At 47.9% G+C, this 13,308-nt stretch overlaps 1 protein-coding gene across 1 annotated transcript in view; it reads left to right on the top strand.

Moving 5' to 3' along the window:
- The window catches only part of IFTAP (intraflagellar transport associated protein), a 64,806-nt gene extending 55,571 nt beyond the window's left edge, over positions 1-9,235 (top strand). The window contains exon 7 of the mRNA XM_054177025.1: positions 8,787-9,235. Coding sequence (XP_054033000.1) covers positions 8,787-8,939 — 153 coding nt within the window. The 3' untranslated portion in view covers positions 8,940-9,235. The remainder of the gene's footprint in view (positions 1-8,786) is intronic.
- The last annotated feature ends 4,073 nt before the right edge of the window (positions 9,236-13,308 follow it).

The raw sequence follows: 13,308 nt of genomic DNA, 5'->3' as shown, positions 1-13,308 counted from the left end.
AGTAAGGCAAGGAACAACAGGTTCAAGCTTTAATGTAGAAGATTTCACCTCAACATAAGGAGAAAATTCTTTCCAGTGAGTGTGACAGAGAGGCTGCCCAAAGAGGTTGTGGAGGCTCCTTCTGTGGAGACTTTCCAACCCCCCAAGATGCATTCCTGTGCAGACTACTCTGGGTGATGCTGCTCTGGCAGGGGGGTTGGACTCAATGATCTCTTGAGGTCCCTCCCAGCCTCTAATGTACTGTGACACTGTGATTCCCCAAGTAGGAGGCATCCACAACCTCCCATGGCAGCTATTCCAGAATCTCGCCTCCCCCAGGCAGGAGCAGGAACCATTTTCTCCAAGAGGTAGATAGTGAATGATCCCTTCAACATGACATTTCAAAATAAAGTAAGAGTTTTAGGATATATTGTGATCAGAAGTGGAATTTGTCCTCTTGGAAATGAGTAGGAAGCTTGAGGAGGGCAGATTCAGACTGGTGATTGGAGAGAAATTCTTGACAGTGAGGATGGGGAGACACTGGAACAGGGAGGTTGTGGATGCCTCCTCCCCAGCGGTGTTCAAGGCCAGGTTGGATGAGGCCTTGAGCAACCTGGGCTGGTGGGAGGTGTCCTTGCCACTGGCAGTGGGTTGGAACTGGGTGATCTTTAAGGTCCTTTCCAACCCACTTTCCCTCAGAATTTCAGTCCTTGGCAAACTGGAACAGAAGGTGTGGGTTGCCCAGAGGCTTAGTTTAAGTCATTAAGCTCCCTATCCAAACAGTCAGCCTGAGCATTAACTTTTGTGGCTGTTTCTGTAGCAGAGAACTGTTCAGCACTCTTGTTTCCCTCTGCCTGATCATTATGATAGAAGCTGAAGTTAGCTTCTGGCTAGAATGGGCCAGTTTGGGTAGTTTCCTATGCTTATGTCCCATGAGGCTTAAATCAAGTTTATAAATGACGTGTGACCAATGAAGGGTTGATGGTATGGCTGTGCCTCCTTTCCTCAGCTCAGTTGTGTTTAGTTCTTTGCAATAAACTCCTGACTGTAAGGAACAAGTCTGCTTGGGGAAAAAATGTCAGTGTTCTAAAATGACCTTTCAAGCTCTAATACCCACCACTCTGGGAATAACAGTCCTCACTCTTTCCCCTAAAGATGGACTTAATTCAAGGTTCTTGCCTTGAGAAATATCCATTGGTGCACACACACAGAAACCCTAGAATGAGGGTTCATGGTTTCCTGATTTGCTAACTTCTGTCTCTAACCAAAGAAGGAGGGCTGCAGTGCTCAGACAGGGCTGCATATAACTCTTGAAACTAGAATTCGTGCAAAACAGATGGAAGAACCCACTGCAAGCAACATTTACTTGAGGAAAAGCTGGGTTATGAAAGAGAGACTGAGCATTATTGCATTGCTGAAGGGTTCCTGCATTTTGCAAGAGGACAGTTAAGATTTTCACAACCATCTGATTGGTGCCAGGCAAGCCTTCACCTGAACTGTACACATATTTGTGCCTTCATTTAGATAATAAAACTGTGGCCTGCTTTTTATGACTGCCAAGAATGAACACATCCATTTTAAGATCCCTCAGCACTTCCAATTGTCAGTACCTCAAAAATTAAGCCTTGCATTGCTTATGGCAAGAATAGTTTAGAAAGAGAAAGAAGATTTTCCCTGGAGACAACCCTGCTTTGAAATGAGACTGTTCTCTGTCCATCAAAACAGATCTGTTAGGAAGGGGTGACAGAATGTGGCTGCTTTGATGGGTTTCATAGAAAATGGGAAAAAAACCCTAAAACATTCTAAAATAAACATATTTAAGAGTGCAGTGGAAGATGTCAGGTCACAGAATGGCTGAAGTTGAAAGGGACCTGAGAGATGATCTTCTCCAACCTCCCAATGAGACTCAGCTTCTCAAGGTCTCATTCAGCCTGGCCTTGAACACTCCCAGGGAGGAGGCAGCCACAGCCTATTCCCACCACTCTCCTACTGTTCTTCCTCAGCTCCAGTCTAGCCCTGCTCTCCCTCAGCTTCAAACCATTCCCCCTTGTCCTGTTTCTAGACACTCTCAGGAGGAGTCTCTCTGCAGCTTTTCTGTAGGATCCCTTCAGCTATTGAAAGGCAGCTCTAAGGTCCCCCTGGAGCCTTCTCCAGGCTGAACACCCCCAGCTCCCTCAGACTAGCCTCATAGCAGAGGTGCTCCAGGTCTTGGTACATCTTTGTCGCCTCCTTTGGATTCTCTCCAGCATCTCTGTGTCCTTATACTGGGAACACCAGAACTGGGGAGGCAGGATTGGAGGTGAGGTCTCAGCAGAACAGAGTCAAGTGGCAGAATCTCTTCTCTTGCCCTGCTGCCCACACTCCTCTGGCTGTAGGCCAGCACACAGCTGCCTGCTGGGCTTCATGAGGGCACTGCTGGCTCCTGGGAAGCGTCTTATCAACCAAGACCCCCAAGGCTCTTTCTTCAGAGATGCTCTCAACCTGGGTTCATGCCTTCGACTGGCCTGACCCAGCTGCAGGGTCTTGCACTGTCTTGTTGAACCTCATGCAGTTGGCACTGGTCCATGTCTCAAGCCTGTCAAGATCCTTCTGGATGGATCCTTTCTCTCATGTCTCAGATGTCTATGCTTTGGCCATAGTTGTGAAGGACTTTAGGGGAAGGTGTGTGTCTCCCACCTAGGGAGAGTTCAAGAACAGAAGCTCATTTCAGACCCAGTGAGTACCTTGGCTAATTGTTACACAGCCTGTCTCCATGAAGATGTTTTTCTGTCAAAAGCTGTTGAGAAGACTTAGTGGACAATGCAGCAAATTCTTTGTGTTGTCCCACAGTGCTGCTTCACCTTTCCTCCTTGGCTTTATGCATAAACATGTTCCTGGATTTCTGTATCAGCAGTTACAGGCCACTGCACACTGAAGCAGCAGCCACTCCATGGTTGAAGAAGGTTGTCACAGAACATTTCCCTTCCCTCCTTCATTTCTACTAAATACTTTCTTTTATAAAAGGCATCACAGTTCTTTAATTAAAGGTTTGTCTTGATGGCTGCTTCCTGGTGCCTTTAGTAATTCTTCCTCCACCCCCCCAGCATGCATACCTGTGAGTGCAGCTGAAGGGTGTAATTTCCATCCACTCACTCTAAACAGGCATTCAAAGTGGGGTTCATCTCACTTCAGCTTTAAATTTAGTCAGATTTATTCTTTCTCTTATCAAGAGGGGGAGACAAACACCTCCACAATGTGACTCATTCCACTTGCTCCAGGCAGTTGTCCTAAGATGTAATCTGTCTCCATCCACAGGCTGAATCTTTTTTGGCTAATTACTCTAGAAGTCTTCTTTTCTTTTCTTATGGCTGGGATTAAGAAAGGTGAATTCTACCCTTCCATCCTTCTTTGGTTTTAGTTTGAGCATTCAAAAAAACATTTACTCTGCCTATCATTTTATGTTATGGCAACTGGCCAGGCTGGATCCATGGGCAGAGACCAGTTGTGTGGCGTTCAACAAGGCCAAGTCTGGGTCACAACAACCTCATGAAGGCTTCAGCTCTGGGGCAGGAAATTGCCCAGCAGAGAAAAACCTGGGGGTTGACAGCCAGCTGAACCTGAGCCAGTGTGTGCCCAGGTGGCCAAGAAAGATCAGCAGTAGTGTGGGCAGCAGGACCAGGGCAGGGATTGTGCCCCTGTATGCAGTCACTCCTTGACTCCTGGGTTCAGTTTTGGGGCCCTCAGTACAAGAAAGATAGTGAGGTGCTGGAGCAGATCCAGAGAAGGGCAACAAAGGTGGGAAAGGGTCTGGAGAACAGAGCTGGTGAGGAGCAGCTGAGGGACCTGGGGGTGTTTAGTGTGGAGAAGAGCAGGTTGAGGGGAGATCTTCTGGCTCTCTACAGCTCCCTGAAAGGAGGTTGCAGTCAGGTGGAGGTTGGTCTCTGCTCCCAAGGAACAAGTGACAGGATAAGAGGAAGTGGCCTCAGGTTGCACCAGTGAAGGTTTGGGTTGGACATTAGAAGAAACTTCTTCACTGAAAGGGTTCTGAAAGCCTGACAAAGGCTGCCCAGGGAGGTGGCTGAATCCCCATCCCTGGAGGTGTTTCAGAGAGGCAGCGATGTGGTGCCCAGGAGCAGGGTTCAGCACCAGTGCTGGTTAGAGAATGCTTGGATTTGGTAATCCTAAAGGGGTTTTCCAGCCCAAACCAGTCTAAGGTTCTGTTTTTATGTGTGAAATGGCAGCATCTCCCACTTTCCACGGAGTTCCTTTGCTCTAAGCTCTTACTGATAGGCCTTAAATGAGGTTCAGTTTTGCTAAGTGCTGTGCATAAATGCAACAAGGAAGAACTTCAAGATAGGACTGATTTAGTGAAAGAAGACAGAGGAGTTGCATCTGCTCAGTGGTCAGTAAAGACACAGTGATTGAATGACTTGTCCAGGATGATGAAGCAGAAGTGGAAAATTGGTCAGGATTTTTTGACTTCCATGCCAGTGCCCCAGGCTGAAGACTCCTGAGTAGATGTGAAGATTATGTGAAATAACAGCATGCATGATGCCTTCCACCCTGATTTGGACTTCCTCAGTTATTCCTGAACAAGTGAGTTTTCCCTTGAGTCCACAATGAAGTCATTGCTGAGGGGATGTGTGTCCTCTGCATAATTTGAATAGATGAATAATCAAGTGCCATAACCACACTAAAATAAAGGTTCTGCAGGACAGAGACAAGCTGCTCACTTAACTGGAACTCCACACAGACTGAGTGCTCCCTCAGTAAGTGTGCAGATGACACCAAGCTGGGTGGCTGTGTTGATCTGCTTGAGAATAGGGAAACTTTACATCAGCATCTGGACAGATCCCTTAGACTGGTGCACCAAGGCTCATTGGATGAAGTTCAACAAGGCTGAGTGCCAGGTCCTGCATCTGGGTCACAACAATCCCATGGAGAGCTGCAGACCTGGGAATGTGTGGTTGGAAAGCTGCAGCTTGGAAAGGGACCTGGGGGTGCTGGTTGATAGTGATTAAACATGACTCAGCAGTGCCCAGGTGGCCAAGAAAGCCAATGGCATCCTGGCCTGGATCAGAAACAGGGTGGGCAGCAGGGACAGGAGGTGACCATCTCCCTCTTGCTCAGCACTGGGGAGGCCATTGGTGAGGAGGGGCTGAGGGAGCTGGGGGTGTTCAGGCTGAAGAAGAGAAGGCTGAGAGAGACCTCATTGCTCTCTACAGCTCCCTGAAGGGAGGTTGGAGCAAGGAGGGGGCAGCCTCTGCTTCTTGGTGGCAAGAGACAGGAGCAGAGGAAATGGTTCCAAGGTGCAGCAGGGGAGGTTCAGGCTGGATGCTAGGAAGTATTTCCTCCCAGAGAGGGCTCTCAGCCATTGGAATGTTCTGCCCAGGGCAGTGCTGGAGTCACCATCCCTGGGGGTGTTCCAGCAGCTGTGGAACTGGCACATGGTTTGGTGTTGCGCCTGCGGTGCTGGGTGGAGGGCTGGACTAGGTGAGCTTGGAGGTTTCTTCCAACCAGATAAATTTTGTGATTCTGGGATAAAAAACACTGTGCTGCCAGTTAGTCTTGACTTTAAAGTATTGTATTTACAGCATGACTTTGTGAAGCAGCCTCTAGCAGAATAGTTCCATTGTTATGAAAATTACACTCTTTTCCCCTTGAATTTTGACATGCAGGAACCATGAAATCATGAAAATGATTCTTTTTTTCTTAAGAGAGTAAATCACAGGAGCAATCTTAAGCAAACTGGTGGGCTTCTAATAGAGCAGAATCCTACTCCCAGAGAGTTCTCAGAAAAGATTTCAATTAGATGCTAAATTAGACACCTTAAATTCAAAACTTGCCCTTGGGTCCTTAGGCACAAGAACCCAACAAGATATTACCTTGATCAGCTCCAAGGATTCAGTGTGGTACTGCACAGAGTCTGCCTGGTGAAAGGCAGCAAAATTGCAGTGTGGGTTACTTGCCTGTGAGGAAGGTTGAAGGGTAGGGAAGCTCTGTGGAGAGATCTGGAGAGGTTGGATTTATGGGCCCTGGTCAGTTGGATGAAGTTTAACAAAGTCAAGTGCCACATCCTGCACTTGGGCCACATCCACCCCACGAAGCCTCCAGGCTTGGGGATGAGTGGCTGCGAAGCTGGCTGACAGCACCTGGGCCTGTTGGTTGCCAGCTGTCTCAACAGGAGCCTGTGTTGTCAGGTGGCCAAGAAGGCAAACAGCAGGCCTGGATCAGCAATGGTGTGGCCAGGGGAGTGATTGTCCCCCTGAACTCCAGGATGAGTTTATGATTCTGTCATTCTATGATTCTGTGATCCCATAATTCTATAGTTCTGTGATTCCATGATTGCATGATTCTGTGGTTCCAGAATGCTGTGGTGGCATGATTCTGTGGTTCCAGAATGCTGTGGTGGCATGATTCTGTGGTTCCAGAATGCTGTGGTGGCATGATTCTGTGATTCCTTGATGCTGTGGTTGCATGATTCTGTGATTCCTTGATGCTGTGGTTGCATGATTCTGTGGTTCCAGAATGCTGTGGTTGCATGATTCTGTGGTTCCAGAATGCTGTGGTTGCATGATTCTGTGATTCCAGAATGCTGTGGTTGCATGATTCTGTGATTCCAGAATGCTGTGGTTGCATGATTCTGTGATTCCAGAATGCTGTGGTTGCATGATTCTGTGATTCCAGAATGCTGTGGTTGCATGATTCTGTGATTCCAGAATGATGTGGTTGCATGATTCTGTGATTCCTTGATGCTGTGGTTGCATGATTCTGTGATTCCAGAATGCTGTGGTTGCATGATTCTGTGATTCCAGAATGCTGTGGTTGCATGATTCTGTGATTCCAGAATGCTGTGGTTGCATGAATCTGTGGTTCCAGAATGCTGTGGTTGCATGATTCTGTGATTCCTTGATGCTGTGGTTGCATGATTCTGTGATTCCAGAATGATGTGGTTGCATGATTCTGTGATTCCAGAATGCTGTGGTTGCATGATTCTGTGATTCCAGAATGCTGTGGTTGCATGATTCTGTGATTCCAGAATGCTGTGGTTGCATGATTCTGTGATTCCTTGATGGTGTGGTTGCATGATTCTGTGGTTCCAGAATGCTGTGGTTGCATGATTCTGTGGTTCCAGAATGCTGTGGTTGCATGATTCTGTGATTCCAGAATGCTGTGGTTGCATGATTCTGTGATTCCTTGATGCTGTGGTTGCATGATTCTGTGATTCCAGAATGCTGTGGTTGCATGATTCTGTGATTCCTTGATGCTGTGGTTGCATGATTCTGTGGTTCCAGAATGCTGTGGTTGCATGATTCTGTGATTCCTTGATGCTGTGGTTGCATGATTCTGTGATTCCTTGATGATGTGGTTGCATGATTCTGTGATTCCAGAATGCTGTGGTTGCATGATTCTGTGATTCCTTGATGCTGTGGTTGCATGATTCTGTGATTCCAGAATGCTGTGGTTGCATGATTCTGTGATTCCAGAATGCTGTGGTTGCATGATTCTGTGATTCCAGAATGCTGTGGTTGCATGATTCTGTGATTCCTTGATGCTGTGGTTGCATGATTCTGTGATTCCAGAATGCTGTGGTTGCATGATTCTGTGATTCCAGAATGCTGTGGTTGCATGATTCTGTGATTCCTTGATGCTGTGGTTGCATGATTCTGTGATTCCTTGATGATGTGGTTGCATGATTCTGTGATTCCAGAATGCTGTGGTTGCATGATTCTGTGATTCCTTGATGCTGTGGTTGCATGATTCTGTGATTCCAGAATGCTGTGGTTGCATGATTCTGTGATTCCAGAATGCTGTGGTTGCATGATTCTGTGATTCCTTGATGCTGTGGTTGCATGATTCTGTGATTCCTTGATGGTGTGGTTTCATGATTCTGTGGTTCCAGAATGCTGTGGTTGCATGATTCTGTGATTCCTTGATGCTGTGGTTGCATGATTCTGTGATTCCAGAATGCTGTGGTTGCATGATTCTGTGATTCCTTGATGCTGTGGTTGCATGATTCTGTGATTCCAGAATGCTGTGGTTGCATGATTCTGTGATTCCAGAATGCTGTGGTTGCATGATTCTGTGATTCCAGAATGCTGTGGTTGCATGATTCTGTGATTCCTTGATGGTGTGGTTGCATGATTCTGTGGTTCCAGAATGCTGTGGTTTCATGATTCTGTGGTTCCAGAATGCTGTGGTTGCATGATTCTGTGATTCCTTGATGCTATGATTCCATGATTCTGTACTTCCATGATGTAATGATTCCATGATTCCATAATTCCTTGATGCTATGTTCTCTGATTCCTTGATGCTGTGGTGCTCTGATCCCATAGTTCCATTCCATGATGTTGTGTGTCATTTTTCCCACTGGAGGCATTTCCTTTGCTTAAACTCGGTTCTGGGAAGCAGGCTCATGAGTAGCAGATGCCTGCACACCCAAACTTTAGGTGATAGTAGCCCAGATGCTCAGGATGGCCATGTAATATGGGTGTTCAGGACTTGTCCATGTCCCACACCCTGCTGCTGCAAGTGACAGCAGTGTACCAGTTCTGTGCAAGGCAGAGTTCCAGTTTCCCTGCCTGGAGCCAAATCAGCTAATGATATTCATTGGGATGCAGGATGGTCCAAGAGGGGCACATTAGATGGCTTCTGTTAGGTCAGATTGAATAATTGAATTTATTCTTTTACTTTAAAAGAGCTTAATCAACCCAGAGTGCTGGAATCAGGGAAAAGAGTCTAATTAAATATTAATTAGAAGTTTATGGTCTGAGGTCCCTTACCATCACTTTGAGCAGGATTATTTGTGTTGTTTTGCCTCATTACAGCTGCTGGGGGATGATGTTCAGCCCTTCTGCCTCGATGAAGAGTTTGATTATGACAATGTGGCCCTGACGCCCAAGTACTCTGAAGCTGACCTGAAAGCCATTCTCCAGTTGTCTGAAGAGAAGAAACCTGGCACAGATGTCAAGCCAGCATGAGATGAAGACTTCAGTCATAGGCCTTCTGTGCAGTGCTGTTTTGAGGGGGTAAATCTGGCTCTTCATGGTACCCTTATTTAGTGTTTTGATCCTTTTGGCCAGTAAAGGACATCCTGGAGATCTTTAGGTTTGTTCTGCCAAAGTGTCTTGCAGCCTGAGGTTGTTTTCTCCTGTATCTCCTTCAAATCCTGAGGAAAACACAGAATGGGAAGATGGTCCTTGCCCAGAGTCACTTGTGAGTGACCCCTTCAGCTCTTCACCCTCTACTCTTGCCCTAATGTGACCCCATCTGGAGTATTGTGCCGAGTTCTGGGCTCTCCGGTTAAAAAAGGACAGGGATATACTAGAGAGTGTCCACTGGAGGTTATGAGTATGATGAAGGGTTGGAACATCTGACTGAGGGGAAGAGGCTGAGAGACCTGGGGCTTCTTAGGGTGGAGAAGACTGAGAGGAGATCTTAGGAATGTTTGTAAATATCTGAAGGGTGGCTGTCAAGAAGAAAGAGCCAGGCTCTTTTCAGTGGTGTCCTGTGGCAAGGGGCAATGGTACAAACTGGAACACAGAAGTTCCACATCAATGTGAGGGAAATTTCTTTAGTGTGAGGGTGCTGGAGGCCTGGAGCAGGCTGCCCAAGGAGGTTGTGGAGTCTCCTTCTCTGGAGACTTTCCAGCCCCACCTTTCCACACCCATCTGTGTGACCTGCCCTGGGTGCTCCTGCTCTGGCAGGGGGGTTGGACTGGATGATCTCTGGAGCCTTCCGACCTCTAACATTCTGTGGTCCCATGATTCTGTGATACTCATCTGTGACACAAGGGGCAGTAAGGGTCATTAAGACCATCTTCACCTTCTGGGACTGTGCTGAATGAGTGACTTCTCTCCTCCTGCACAGGCTGCAGTTCAGGCTCAGCACACTGAAGCCACCCAGTGAAGTGAGGAGAGCTGTGCTGAGGGCTCTGGCTGGCCTCAGGAGGGGAGCTCCCTGCACCACAGAGCTAAGCGCCAGCAGTAGTGAAGGGCATTCCCACTGCGGTGCGCTTGCTTGTGGTGAGGTGACAGTTAGCACAGGTGGCTGTGAAGTGCCACACGTGTCCTGGGCTCCTCGTGGAGGGAGCAACCGTCCCCCTGAACATGCAGTTCCCCCAGGTGCTAAATGTCTGCCCATCCCTTGGGAAAACAAGAGAGCTTTCTCTGGAACAGTGCCGAGCTGTAGAACATCTCACAGAATCACAGAATGGGGAGGATTGGAAGGCACCTCCTGGAGATCACTCAATTCAACCACCCTGGCAAAGCAGGACCAGGTATGGCAGGTCACACAGGAACACGTCCAGGTGGGTTTGGAAAGTCTTCAGAGATGGAAAGACCACCACCGTTGTGGACAGCCTGTTCCAAGGCTCCAGCACCCTTAAAGAAGCTCCTCCTCATCTTTAGATGGGGCTGCTTATGTTCAGGTTTGTGCCCATTACCCCTTGTCGTGTCACTGGACACCACTGAAAAAAACCTGGTCCCATCCTGACACCCAGGATTGAAGGACTGACCAACATTGATGAGATCCCCCCTCAGTCTCCTATTTCCCAGCCTAAACAGCCCAAATTCTCTCAGTCCTTTCTCACAAGAGCTATTCCAGTCCCCTCAGCATCTTTGTAGCCCTTTGCTCTACCCCCTCCAGCAAGTCCCTGTCCTTCCTGAACTGGGCAGCCCAGAACCAGACACAGCATTCCAGGTGAGGCCTCAGCAGGGCAGAGTAGAGGGGACGGAGAGCCTCCTTAGATGTCCTGGCCACACTCTTCTTGATGCACCCCAGGGTCTAGTGGCCTTGGCCGCGAAGGCACATTGCTGGCTTGTGGTCATCCTGTTGTCCACCAGGACATCTCGAAAGATGAGGAGTTGGTGAGTTTGGATGTGACACCTTGTGTTTTGCTGGCAAAATGCTGTAAGATAACATTGCAGTTGTGTGAGCTGCAAAATGCCACATGGTTAGGCTGGAGGTAGTTTTGGTGCTCGTTTGGGACATGTCTGCAAGAAGAAAAGCAGTCCTTAAAAGGTGCTCTCGTTTTGATAGGCAACTCCCCTTGCAGCGCCCCACAGCTCAAATGCTAATCAATGTCACTGCCTTATGGAAATGCAGTGACATTGGTCTCATGTACAGCATTCCCCTAAAGGGCAGATAATAAAACTTCCCCTGATTAATGATCTATAATTTGATGTGCTCTGTGTTGTCATTTTCAGTCCCTCTGTCTGCAGAAACAAAAGAATAAGCATCCCTAAATCCAACTTCATGCTGGATCTCAGGTTGTAGAAACTTTCTCTGTATCCATAGAATCATAGAGTAGAAGCATAGAATTGTTTTGGTGGGAAAAGAACTGTAAGATCATCAAGTCCAGCTGTAACCTAAGACCACCTGTTACACACCACCATGGCCATTTAGCCGTGTCTCCAAGTGCCACATCCATATAGCTTTTGCACACCCCCAGGGATGGGGACACCACCACCTCCCTGGGCAGCCTCTGCCAATCCCTGAGCACTCTTGCAGCAACCAACCTAACCCTCTCTTGGCACAACTTCAGGCCATTTCTCCCTTCTGACCTCTGATACTAGGGAGAAGAGACCAACCCCCACCTGTCTCCAGCCTCCTATCAGGGAGCTGTAGAGAGCAACAAAGTCTCCCCTCAACCTCCTCTTCTCCAGACTAAACAACTCCAGTTCCCCCACCTGCTCCTCAAAGGACTTGTTAAAGGCCCTTTTGATCTGAATATTCCCAAACTTTGGAAAGTGGATACTCCACTTTCAGAATATGTTAACCAAACATATCTCAAGCAACTGTTTCTTATCCATCTGGGGTAAAAACCTGAAAGCAGCCAGAGACCTGTCTACATAAAAAGAGCCTATGGAATGGAATAACTGTAGTAACTACACTGTAGAAACACAATCAATAAAAGGATCCTAAGGGTCATGTAAAAAATAGATTTTTCTTGAGAGTTAACCACACTAAAATACTCTGTTGACTTCATGCAGGGCTTGAGAACCTTGGAATTCCCAGCTGAAAAAGCACAGAATCATAGAATGGCTTTGTTTAGAAGGGAGCTCAGAGCTCAGCTGCTTCAACCTCCCAGGGACACCTCTCAACTAGACTCAGATGCTCAAGGCCTCATCCAGCCTGGCCTTGAACACCCCCACGGAGGAGGCAGCCACAACCTCCCTGGGCAGCCTGTGCCAGAGTCTCACTACCCTCACACTCAAGAACTCCTCAGTTCCAGTCTAACCCTGCTCTGCCTCAGCTTCAAACTATTCCCCCTTGGCCTGGCTCCAGACACCCTCAGCAAAAGCCTCTCTGCATCCTTCCTGCAGGATCCTGTCAGGTCCTGTCAGGGAGCTCTAAGGTCCCCCTGGAGCCTTTTCCTTTCCAGGCTGAACACCCCCAGCTCCCTCAGCCTGTCCTCATGGCAGAGGTGTTCCACCCCCTGGATCATCCTTTTGGCCTCCACTGGACTCTCTCCAACAGCTCTGTGTCCATTTGTCATTCACATGGATTTCCAATGCGGTTTTGTCTGAAGCCATTAAAACAAGATGAAAGAATGTGTGGGATTCTTCTGTGCATGTTGTGGCAGAGCTGACACCTTACATGAAGGCATTAGCCTCACTGTGTTGTGTCACAACAGTTGGTTTTGTGGTGGCTGTTGTGGTTGAGTGCTCTGGTGGCACAGTTTCTGAAGTGCAGGTGTGTGCTCGTAGCGAGTAAGCCCTGGGGTGCAGCTGTTTTATTGAATGCATCTGCTTTGTTGTCCAGAGGTGTAAAACTTTGGGGCATGCAGTGCCATGAGTGTCAGTGTAAGAAAGGGCACAGTGTCATGTGCTATTAGGAAGAAATTAGTTCCAGTAATGGTGGTGAGACACTGCTTCCTCCTTTTCAAGGCCAGGCTGAATGAGGCTTTGAGCAACCTGGGCTGGTGGAAGGTGTCCCTGCCCATGGCAGGGGGTTGGAACTGGATGATCTTTCAGGTCCTTTCCAACCCAAACCATCCTGTGATGCTCTGTTTCTATGATTTCTAATGTTGACTTTGCTCCTCAGAAAAAATAACTAGTGGACAGATCTCGGATTTAATTGGAAGTGCTGGTTCTGCCATTCAGATCTGCTGCAGATTGCACATTTGTTCTTTGAGAAAGAATCATAGAATGATAGAATGGCTCAGGGTGGAAGGGAATCAGAGCTCATCTGCTCCAACCTCCCCACCGTGTCCAGGGACACCTCTCAACTAGAATCAGCTGCTCAAGGCCTCAACCAACTTGGCCTTGAACACCCCCAGGCAGGAGGCAGCCACAGCCTCCCTGGGCAGCCTGTTCCAGAATCTCACCACCCTCACACTCAAGAATT

The sequence above is a fragment of the Dryobates pubescens genome, chromosome 37, assembly GCF_014839835.1.
Source record: "Dryobates pubescens isolate bDryPub1 chromosome 37, bDryPub1.pri, whole genome shotgun sequence".
In the NCBI taxonomy this organism is placed as follows: domain Eukaryota; kingdom Metazoa; phylum Chordata; class Aves; order Piciformes; family Picidae; genus Dryobates; species Dryobates pubescens.
The sequence above is the reverse complement of the archived record's forward strand: the minus strand, read 5'-3'. Positions and strand labels throughout refer to the sequence as shown.